Raw genomic sequence first — 11,685 nt, forward strand, 5'->3', positions numbered from 1 at the left:
GGCGACGAGTATGAAGTGAGGGCCAGCCAACGAGAGCGTACAGGTCGCAGTGGTGGGTAGTATATAGGGCTTTGGTGACAAAACGGATGGCACTGTGATAGACTGCATCCAATTTGTTGAGTGGAGTGTTGGGGGATATTTTGTAAATGACATCGCCGAAGTCAAGGATCGGTAGGATAGTCAGTTTTACGAGGGTATGTTTGGCAGCATGAGTGAAGGATGCTTTGTTGCGAAATAGGAAGCTGATTCTAGATTTAATTTTGGATTGGAGATGCTTAATGTGAGTCTGGAAGGAGAGTTTACAGTCTAACCAGACACCTAGGTATTTGTAGTTGTCCACATATTCTAAGTCAGAACCGTCCAGAGTAGTGATGCTGGACGGGCGGGTAGGTGCGGGCAGCGATCAGTTGAAGAGCATGCATTTAGTTTTACTTGCATTTAAGAGCAGTTGGAGGCCACGGAAAGAGAGTTGTATGGCATTGAAGCTTGTCTGGAGGTTAGTTAACAGTGTCCAAAGAAGGGCCAGAGGTATACAGAATGGTGTCGTCTGCGTAGAGGTGGATCAGAGAATCACCAGCACCAAGAGCGACATCATTGATGTATACAGAGAAGAGAGTCGGCCCGAGAATTGAACCCTGTGGCACCCCCATAGAGACTGCCAGAGGTCCGGACTACAGGCCCTCCGATTTGACACACTGAACTCTATCAGAGAAGTAGTTGGTGAACCAGGCGAGGCAATCATTTGAGAAACCAAGGCTGTTGAGTGTGCCGATAAGAATGTGCTGATTGACAGAGTCTCAAGCCTTGGCCAGGTCGATACGGCTGCACAGTAATGTCTCTTATCGATGGCAGTTATGATATCGTTTAGGACCTTGAGCGTGGCTGAGGTGCACCCATGACCAGCTCTGAAACCAGATTGCATAAAAGGTACGGTGGAATTCAAAATGGTCGGTGATCTGTTTGTTAACTTGGCTTTCAAAGACCTTAGAAAGGCAGGGTAGGATAGATATTGGTCTGAAGCAGTTTGGGTCTAGAGTGTCTCCCCCTTTGAAGAGGGGGATGACCGCGGCAGCTTTCCAATCTTTGGGAATCTCAGACGATACGAAAGAAAGGTTGAACAGGCTAGTAACAGGGATTGCAACAATTTCGGCAGATCATTTCAGAAAGAGAGGGTCCAGATTGTCTAGCCCGGCTGATTTGTAGTGGTCTACATTTTGCAGCTCTTTCAGAACATCAGCTATCTGGATTTGGGTGTAGGAGAAATGGGGGAGGCTTGGGCGAGTTGCTGTGGGGGGTGGAGAGCTGTTGATCGGGGTAGTGGTAGCCAGGTGGAAAGCATGGCCAGCCGTAGAAAAATGCTTTTTGAAATTCTCAATTATAGTGGATTTATCGGTGGTGACAGTGTTTCCTAGCCTCAGTGCAGTGGGCAGCTGGGAGGAGGTGCTCTTATTCTCCATGGACTTTACTGTGTCCCAGAACTTTTTTGAGTTTGTGCTACAGGATGCAAATTTCTGCTTCAAAAAGCTAGCCTTAGCTTTCCTAACTGCCTGTGTATATTGGTTCCTAACTTCCTTGAAAAGTTGCATATCACGGGGGCTATTCGATGCTAATGCAGAACGCCACAGGATGTGGCATCCAAGGAACAAAAGTTACACGATAAAATAACATTAACGAGGCTTTTTACAGGGTAAATGTGTGTGTGTGTGTGGGGGGGGGTACAGGTTAGTTGAGTTAATTGAGGTCATACAGTGCCTTGCAAAAGTATTCACCCCCCTTGGCATTTTTCCTATTTTGTTACAATACAACCTGTAATTTAAATTGATTTTTATTTGGATTTCATGTAATGGACACACAAAATAGTCCAAATTGGTGAAGTGAAATTTAAAAAATAACTTGTTTCAAACAATTCAACAACAAAAAACAACTGAAAAGTGGTGCGTATTCACCCCCTTTGCTATGAAGCCCCTAAATAAGATCTGGTGCAACCAATTACCTTCAGAAGTCACATAATTAGTTAAATAAAGTCCACCTGTGTGCACTCTAGGTGTCACATGATCTCAGTAGATATACACCTATTCTGAAAGGCCCCAGAGTCTGGCCCCAGAGTCTGCAACACCACTAAGCAAGGGGCACCACCAAGAAAGCGGCACCATGAGACCAAGGAGCTCTCCAAACAGGTCAGGGACAAAGTTGTGGAGAAGTACAGATCAGGATTGGGTTAAAAGAATATATCGGAAACTTTGAACATCCCACGGAGCATCATTAAATCCATTATAAAACAAACCTGCCAAGAGAGGGCCACCCACCAAAACTCATGGACCAAGCAAATTAGGGAATTAATCAGAGAGGCAACAAAGAGACCAAAGATAACCCTGAAGGAGCTGCAAAGCTCCACAGCGGAGATTGGCGTATCTGTCCATAGGACCACTTTAAGCCGTACACTCCACAGAGTTGGGCTTTAGGGAAGACTGGCCAGAAAAACCGCAACCCTGATGGACCCCCGTGTTAAGGATCAGCGTTGCAGATGTGTTGTTGCATACCCTTACCACCTCAACATAGGAGGGCCAAGCACATGAAGTAGCTCTTTCAGTAGTTTAGTTGGAATAGGGTCCAATAGACAGCTGATTGTTTTGAGAGATACAGGATAAAAACGTGGGTCTTTCCATTGATACGAGGTCATGGCAGTTCTGTGCAGACTCAGGACAACTGAGTTTTGGAGAAATAGCCATATTCAAGGATGAGTTCGTAATTTGTCTTCAAATTATATTTTTGTTGAAGATGTTCGTGAATTCATCACTGCTGAAGTAAAGGTCAACCTAACTTGGGGAATGCTATTTTTTTTTTGTTAGCTTTGCAACAATATCAAAAATAAATATATTGTTTTTATTCTCCTCAATCAGGTTGGAAAATAGGCTGATCAGGCATCGGTGAGGGCTTTTCGATATTGCATGGTACTGTCTTTCCAAGCTAGTCGGAAGACTTCCATTTTGGTGGACGCCATTTCCGTTCCAATTTTCTGGAAGCTTGCATCAGTGCTTGGGTAATTTCTGTATACCAGGGAGCTAGTTTCTTGTCAGACTTTTCTTCTTTTTTTTGAGATGTGATTGCATCTAGTGTATTACAAAGGTTAAGTTTAGATCCTTGGTTAGGTAGTTAACTGATTTTTGTACTCCCAACGTCCTTGGGTAGGTAGAGGGAGTCTGGAAGGGCATCAAGGAATCTTTTGGTTGTCTAAGAATTTATAGCGCAGCTTTTGATAATCCTTGGTTGGCGTCTAAGCAAATGATTTATTGCCAACGTAAAAAGATAGTGATCCGATAGACCAGAGTTATGAGGAAAAACATTTACATACACTATCTATTCCACAGGACAAAATAAGATCCAGGTTATGATTGTGGCAATGCGTAGGTCCTGAGACATGTTGGATAAAACCCACTGAGTCGATGGCTCCAAAAGTATTTTGGAGTGGGTCTATAGATTTCTCCATGTGAGTATTGAAGTCACCAAAAATGTGAATACTATCTGCCATGACTACAAGGTTTGAAAGAAATTCAGGGAACTCAGTGAGGAACACTGTATATGGCCCAGGAGGCCTGTAAACAGTATCTATAAAAAGTGATTGGGTAGGCTGCATAGATGGGAAGCTGTTGTCTTACTGCAGGGTTCTCAAACCCTGTTCCTGGAGAGCTACTGTCCTGGAGAGCTACTGTCGCGCCAACCCTAATATAGCACACCTGATTGTAATAATTAGTTGGTTGATCAGCTGAATCAGGTTAGTTACAACTCGGCTTGGATCGAACCCCTACAGGAGGGTAGCTCTCCAGGAACAGGGTTGGAGAGCTCTGTCTTACTGTAATGTGTTACTTTGTGAAGCAGGACTAGATTACAAATGACATTGATCCCTGTTTCATAAACTTTCTTGCTGTCTTTGTTTTTCAGGAGCAGCTCCAGCACTATGACTTCAGCAAGTTCCCCTCCCTGAAGATGAAGCTGATTGAGTCCGTCGACAAGATGTTGGCTAACAAGATCTCCGGCCTGATGACCATGATCCGCGACGAGGAGAGCATGGCACCCCCAGCCATGGTGAGCGGTGGGGCCTTTGAGGGCTCCCAAGACGGTCCCTTCGGCCAGGGCTATGGAGAGGGCATCAGCGCCGGGTCTGACTGCGAGGACTGGATCGTGAGCCGTGACAAACACAAGTACGATGAGATTTTCTACTCCATGAATCCCATCAACGGAAAGATCAGTGGAGTCAACGCCAAGAAGGAGATGATGAGCTCCAGTCTGCCCAACACAGTCCTGGGGAAGATCTGGAAGCTGGCGGACTGTGATAAAGACGGCATGCTGGATGACGAGGAGTTTGCCCTGGCACAGCACCTGATCAAGGTGAAGCTGGAGGGGTACGAGCTGCCCACCGAGCTACCTCACCACCTGGTGCCTCCCGCCCACAGGAAGAACGAGGTCGCTGACATCCTCTACAACCATGACGAGGACTAAAGACGAAGCCAAAAAACACCAATGGAGAGGACACTTCAACTCTATTGTGTCCCAATGCCCAAACTTGTGCACTATGTAGTATGGTGTGATGTATTGGCATACTAAGTAGTGTGCTAGTGTGGCTTTTGGGACATAAGACTAGATCTTGGATCAATGTCTAACAGGAGGAGTCAAATCTGACTAAAAAACAAGCAGTAATCCTACTTAAGCTGGAATTAAAGGCTTTTTTTTTTGCCTTGAGATTTTTGACTTACTTAAAAAAATGTTAAAAGGGTTGGTTAACTTTTTCTTATCAAGTGATACAGACTCCCTCAGTTGATTCTTTTTTTTCCTGTTCTTGGTAGTTTCGGGTATACCAACACATTTTCTTAAAGATTTGAATAATCAGTTTCTCAGATATATTTTTAGATGTATGGCAACTGAGTGTATATGGGCCAAGTCTTATTTTCTACCTTTGTCCAAAGCTTTTAATTTAATGAATGAAGGATTTATTCAAAGTATTGACACCGCACTCAAGTTAAGATTAGTGGTTACTTGTATATTTATCCAGGACCAGTGTGTACCATGCTGCCACATGGTTAAAGTAATATTTAAAATCAATATATTTCAAAATTGTCTCATATGTTTAGTATGTAGTCAAAATATAGAGGAAGAAAATATGTGGAAGTGTGTTCCTGAACAAGTACATGCTTGGAAAGATTTATGGGTGGGAGAGGTTGATGTGATAGACTGGACAAAGGTTAGAGTGCATCTCCTCTTGATTTAACATTCAATGACAATGGAAGTGGCTTGGCCAGTTGACCTACTGGGAAAAACATTTTTTTTCAGAGAGCGCAATCTGGTTTTGCAAAATAACTGCTGTTGCTTCAATACTAGATTTTCTGCAATTGTTAAGAAGAAAATATGGGTTAGCCCAAAAAAATGTTTATGTTTGTGTGCATATGACAGGAGTGTATTTCTTGAGGACAATGATACTCACAACAAGCTTATGATTGTGCCTTGTAGATTTATTGTCCGTATAGTAAAAAAAGGCTGCACTGTGTCTTCTTACCTTGCCAGCTTGTAGACTGGATCTAGAAAAAATGTAATTCTTAAAAATAATTTCAAACCTTTAACAATTATCTGAATGTAAAAGTTACAATTTTATTTTGGAAGTGTGTTGTTTTTGTAACATTGTTATTTGAATAGTTGAACAATAAGTTCAATTTGTGTTCCTCTCTCCCACAAATCATCCAGGTGGCTTGATGATCATGGGTCAGAGAGATTTCCGTATTAGTCAGCCACCACCCTATGTTTTCATTATACACCGCCCAGAACAGAAGTGCTCCATTCGTACAACACTGTTGCTTTTGGGGGATGTGCTTGAGTGTATATGCCTTCCTGTCAACATTCAGTCTAAAATGAAAAAAATAAATGCATTTAATAGTTATTGTATAATTTCCTCTCTTGGAAGGTGGAGACTTTTTTTGCTCATTGTATAAAGTGTTGCATCAATTATAATGATGAATGTTGTGCAGGAGACATCTCTTTCTCGTTCTAAACCTAAACGGTTATATTCTATTCCCACTTATGTACAGCCTCAACATTGTGCATTACCATTTGTGAAGAATCCTACAATATAGATTCCTTTGTATCATTCAGGGGATGTGTATATATTAAAGAATGTGTAAAAAAATAAAGTGTGTTCATAAATGTTTCTTTTGAATGTACGGAGAATGGGCCTTCGAAATGGACTACCTGCAGGTTTGAAGACGGCATGGAAAGTGTTAACTCACTAATTATTTATTTTTCAGTTCACTTAAATTGATCAAATTAGCTGGAATAGGAAGTGAGTTATGAATGCAGAAGTAACTGTATATCATATGGGTTTCTGTTGAGCCATGGGTGATGCATCAAAACCCATCTCAAACCAGAGGAGGCTGGTGGGATGGCCTGTAGGACAACCTGCTCATTGTAATGGCTGGAATGGAATCAATGGAATAATATCAAACACATGGAAACAATGTGTTTGACTCCGTACCATTGAATCCATTCTAGCCATTACAATAAGCACGTCCTTCTATAGCTCTCCCCACCAGCCTCCTCTGTCTGAAATATGTTATTTGACAATGACTGATTTATACAACTGTTACCCAAGTATCAGGTTTGAAAGGTTACCTCACAGGTGGGAGTTACCTACTGTAAACAACAAACACATTTCTGATTGACTTTTATTGCATTGGGCACTTAACCTTTATATCAAATCAGAATCATCATCCATGTCCTTCTTACACCCTCTTTCTGCTATGTAAGTTGCCTATTCATCATATTACTGCCTTCCAAATTACCCTATAATGCTAGCCCATACTTTACTGCTTGACCCCCTCTCAACGTCAACAGTGAAGAGGCGACTCCGGGATGCTGGCCTTCAGTAGCAAAGAAAAATCCATATCTCAGACTAGCCAATAAAAAGAAAAGATTAAGATGGGCAAAAGAACTCTGCCTAGAAGGCCAGCATCCCGGATTCGCCTCTTCACTGTTGACGTTGATACTGGTGTTTTGCGGGTATTATTTAATGAAGCTGCCAGTTGAGGACTTGTGAGGCATCTGTTTCTCAAACTAGACACTAATGTACTTGTCCTCTTGCTCAGTTGTGCACCGAGGCCTCCCACTCCGCTTTCTATTCTGGTTAGAGGCAGTTTGCGCAGTTCTGTGAAGGGAGTAGTACACAGCGTTGAACGACAGCTTCAGATTCTTAGCAAACTCTACCATGGAATAGCCTTCATTTCTCAGAACAAGAATAGACTGATGGGTTTCAGAAGAAAGTGCTTTGTTTCTGGCCATTTTGAGCTTGTAATCGAACCCACAAATGCTGATGCTCCAGACACTCAACTAGTCTAAAGAAGGACAGTTTTATTGCTTCTTTAATCAGAACAACAGTTTTCACCTGTGCTAACATAATTTCAAAAGGGTTTTCTAATGATCAATTAGCCTTTTAAAATTGTAAACTTGGATTAGCTAACACAACGTGCCATTGGAACACAGCAATGATAGTTGCTGATAATGGGCCAATGTACACCTAAAGTTGAAGTCGGATGTTTACATACACCTTAGCCAAATACATTTAAACTCAGTTTTTCACAATCCCTGACATTTAATCTTAGTAAAAATTCCCTGTCTTAGGTCAGTTAGGATCACCGCTTTATTTTAAGAATGTGAAATGTCAGAATAATAGTAGAGAGAATTATTTATTTCAGCTTTTATTTATTTCATCACATTCCCAGTAGGTCAGAAGTTTACATACACTCTATTAGTATTTGGTAGTGTTGCCTTTAAATTGTTTAACTTGGGTAAAATGTTTAGGGTAGCCTTCCACAAGCTTCCCACAATAAGTTGGGTGAATTTTGGCCCATTCCTCCTGACAGAGCTGGTGTAACTGAGTCAGGTTTGTAGGCCTCCTTGCTCGCACACAGTTTTTCAGTTCTGCCCACAAATTTTCTATGGGATTGAGGTCAGGTCTTTGTGATGGCCACTCCAATACCTTAAGTTTGTTGTCTTTAAGCCATTTTGCCACTTTGGAAGTATGTTTGGGGTCATTGTCCATTTGGAAAACCCATTTGCAACCAAGCTTTAACTTCCTGACTGATGTCTTGAGATGTTGCTTCAATATATCCACATAATTTTCATTCCTCATGATGCCATCTATTTTGTGAAGTGCACCAGTCCCTGCTGCAGCAAAGCACCCCCACAACATGATGCTGCCACCCCCGTGCTTCACGGTTGGGATGGTGTTCTTCGGCTTGCAAGTGCCCCCCTTTTTCCTCCCAAAAATGATGGTTATTATGGCCGAACAGTTCTATTTTTGTTTCATCAGACCAGAGGACATTTCTCCAAAAAGTACAATATTTGTCCCCATGTGCAGTTGCAAACTGTAGTCTGGCTTTTTTATGGCGGTTTTGGAGCAGTGACTTCTTTCTTGCTGAGCGGCCTTTCAGTTTATGTCGCTATGGGGCTCGTTTTACTGTGGATATAGATACTTTTGTACCTGTTTCCTCCAGGTCCTTTGCTGCTGTTCTGGGATTGATTTGCACTTTTCGCACCAAAGTACATTCATCTCTAGGAGACAGAACGCGTCTCCTTCCTGAGCGGCATGACGGCTGCGTGGTCCCATGGTGTTTATACTTGTGTACTATTGTTTGTACAGGTGAACATGGTACCTTTAAGCATTTGGAAAATGCTCCCAAGGATGAACCAGACTTGTGGAGGTCTACAATTCTTTTCTGAGGTCTTGGCTGATCTCATTTGATTTTCCCATGATGTCAAGCAAAGAGGCACTGCTTTTGAAGGTAGGCCTTGAAATACATCCACAGGTACACCTCCAATTGACTCACATGATGTCAATTAGCCTATCAGAAGCTTCTAAAGCCATGACATCTTTTTCTGGAATTTTCCAAGCTGTTTAAAGGCACAGTCAACTTAGTGTATGTAAACTTCTGAGCCACTGGAATTGTGATACAGTGAGTCATAAGTGAAATAATCTGTCTTTAAACAATTGTTGGAAAAATGACTTGTGTCATGCACAAAGTAGATGTCCTAACTGACTTGCCAAAACTATAGTTTGTTAACAAGAAATATGTGGAGTGGTTGAAAAACGAGTTTTAATGACTCCAACCTAAGTGTATGTAAACTTCCGACTTCAACTGTATGTAGATATTCCATTAAAAACAATTTGCCGTTTCCAGCTACAATAGTCATTCATAACATTTACTGTCTACACTGTATTTCTGATCAATTTGTTATTTTAATTGACAAAAAATTGGGTTTTCTTTCAAAAACAAGGACATTTTTAAGTGCCCCCAAACTTTTGAATGGTAGTGTATATTTATAATCTATCTACAGTGCATTCGGAAAATATACAGACCCCTTTACTTTTTCCACTTTGTTACGTTACAGCCTTATTCTAAAATGTATTCAAAAAAATGTTCCTCATCAATCTACACACAATACCCCATAATGATGTATGTATTAAAATTTTAAATCTGAAATATCACATATACATAAGTATTCAGACCCTGTATTAAGTACTTTGTTGATGCACCTTTGGCAGCAATTTCAGTCTTGAGTCTTCTTGGGTATGACACTACAAGCTTGGCACACCTGTATTTTGTGAGTTTCTCCCATTCTTCTCTGCAGATCCTCTCAAGCTCTGTCAGGTTGGATGGGGAACGTCGCTGCACAGCTATTTTGGGGTATTTTCAGAGATGTTCGATCAGGTTCAAGTCCGGGCTTTGGCTGAGCCACTCAAGGACATTCAGAGACTTGTCCAGGAGCCACTCCTGCGTTGTCTTGCCTGTGTGCTTTGGCTCGTTGTCCTGTTGGAAGATGAACCTTCGCCCCAGTCTGAGGTCCTAAGCGCTCTGGAGCAGGTTTTCATCAAGGATCACTGTACTTTGCTCCGTTCATCTTTGCCTCGATCCTGACGAGTTTCCCAGTCCCTGCCGCTGAAAAACATTCCCACAGCATGATGCTGCCACTTTAGGTGCCTTTTGGAAAACTCCGAGCAGGCTCTCATGTGCATTTTACTGAGGAGTGGCTTCCAACTGACCACTCTACCATAAAGGCCTGATTGGTGGAGTGTTGCAGAGATGGTTGTCCTTCTGGAAGGTTCTCCTAACTCCACAGAGGAACTCTGGAGCTCTGTCAGTGTGACCATCGGGTTCTTGGTCACCTCCCTGAAAAAAGGCCCTTCTCCCCCGATTGCTCAGTTTGGCCAGATGGCCAGCTCTAGGAAGAGTCTTGGTGGTTCCAAACTTCTTCCATTTAAGAATGGAGGCCACTGTGTTCTTGGAGACCTTCAATGCTGCAGAGATTTTTTGCTACCCTTCCCCAGATCTGTGCCTTGACACAATCCTGTCTCTGAGCACTACGGACAATTCCTTCGACCTCATGGCTTGGTTTTTGCTCTGACATGCACTGTCAACTGTGGGACCTTATATAGACAGGTGTGTGCATAAAAAAATCACATCTGTAGCAGTGCTGGCAGTACTCCTCTGATCTGCTCTGTTGACTGTGGAAGCACCTTCTCATAGGGGCACAGTTTGGGGGTGCATAGTATCGCTGTGGTGCATATCTCTGCTGGAACTGTGCTGTTTCTCTCACCGGTGGTTCATATCTCGACTGGAACTGGACTAATTTTCTCACCTATGGTTCATATCATTGTTGATGGAACTGGACGGTTTTTCTCATCCGTCCTAGGCCACGAGCTGGCCAGTGCTGCTGCGGTGGACCTTGTGCCTGATAATGCATTGTCATGTTATCCTGTCCTCTGCTTGGTGGTGGGGGATATTTCTGCAGTATAAACACAGGTTGTTGAATGGATTCTCTGATTTGTAAGCTTTCAGCACTCAAGTCCTTTAACACCATCATATCAGACCTCAATTATTTTAGCTCTGATACCAGGTCAGGGGATCGTTTTGATGAGTTCTGTTGGGGAGGGCATTTCTCTTCAACAGGGTGCCTCATCAGTCTGAGCTGATTGGACAGTGGCGGGCCGCTGTGGCATGGCAATTTTCCTTTTGTTCTGTTTCTCTGTCTCGTTAGCACATGGAGTGTTCTGTTTCTCTGTCTTGTTAGCACATGGAGTGTTCTGTTTCTCTGTCTCGTTAGCACATGGAGTGTTCTGTTTCTCTGTCTTGTTAGCACATGGAGTGTTCTGTTTCTCTGTCTCGTTAGCACATGGAGTGTTCTGTTTCTCTGTCTTGTTAGCACATGGAGTGTTCTGTTTCTCTGTCTTGTTAGCACATGGAGTGTTCTGTTTCTCTGTCTCGTTAGCACATGGAGTGTTCTGTTTCTCTGTCTCGTTAGCACATGGAGTGTTCTGTTTCTCTGTCTCGTTAGCACATGGAGTGTTCTGTTTCTCTGTCTCGTTAGCACATGCAGTGTTCTGTTTCTCTGTCTCGTTAGCACATGGAGTGTTCTGTTTCTCTGTCTTGTTAGCACATGGAGTGTTCTGTTTCTCTGTCTCGTTAGCACATGGAGTGTTCTGTTTCTCTGTCTCGTTAGCACATGGAGTGTTCTGTTTCTCTGTCTCGTTAGCACATGCAGTGTTCTGTTTCTCTGTCTCGTTAGCCCATGGAGTGTTCTGTTTCTCTGTCTCGTTAGCACATGGAGTGTTCTGTTTCTCTGTCTCGTTAGCACATGGAGTGTTCT

The 11,685-nt window shown here is 42.7% G+C and overlaps 1 protein-coding gene across 1 annotated transcript in view; it reads left to right on the forward strand.

Annotated features, from left to right (window-relative positions):
- Nucleotides 1-6,172, forward strand: part of LOC100194743 (EH domain-containing protein 4) — a 36,789-nt gene extending 30,617 nt beyond the window's left edge. The window contains 1 exon segment of the mRNA NM_001139772.1: nt 3,940-6,172. Within this exon segment, the coding sequence (NP_001133244.1) occupies nt 3,940-4,497 (558 nt within the window). The 3' untranslated portion in view covers nt 4,498-6,172.
- The last annotated feature ends 5,513 nt before the right edge of the window (nt 6,173-11,685 follow it).

Source organism: Salmo salar, chromosome ssa09, assembly GCF_905237065.1.
Source record: "Salmo salar chromosome ssa09, Ssal_v3.1, whole genome shotgun sequence".
NCBI classification, from domain to species: Eukaryota; Metazoa; Chordata; class Actinopteri; order Salmoniformes; family Salmonidae; genus Salmo; species Salmo salar.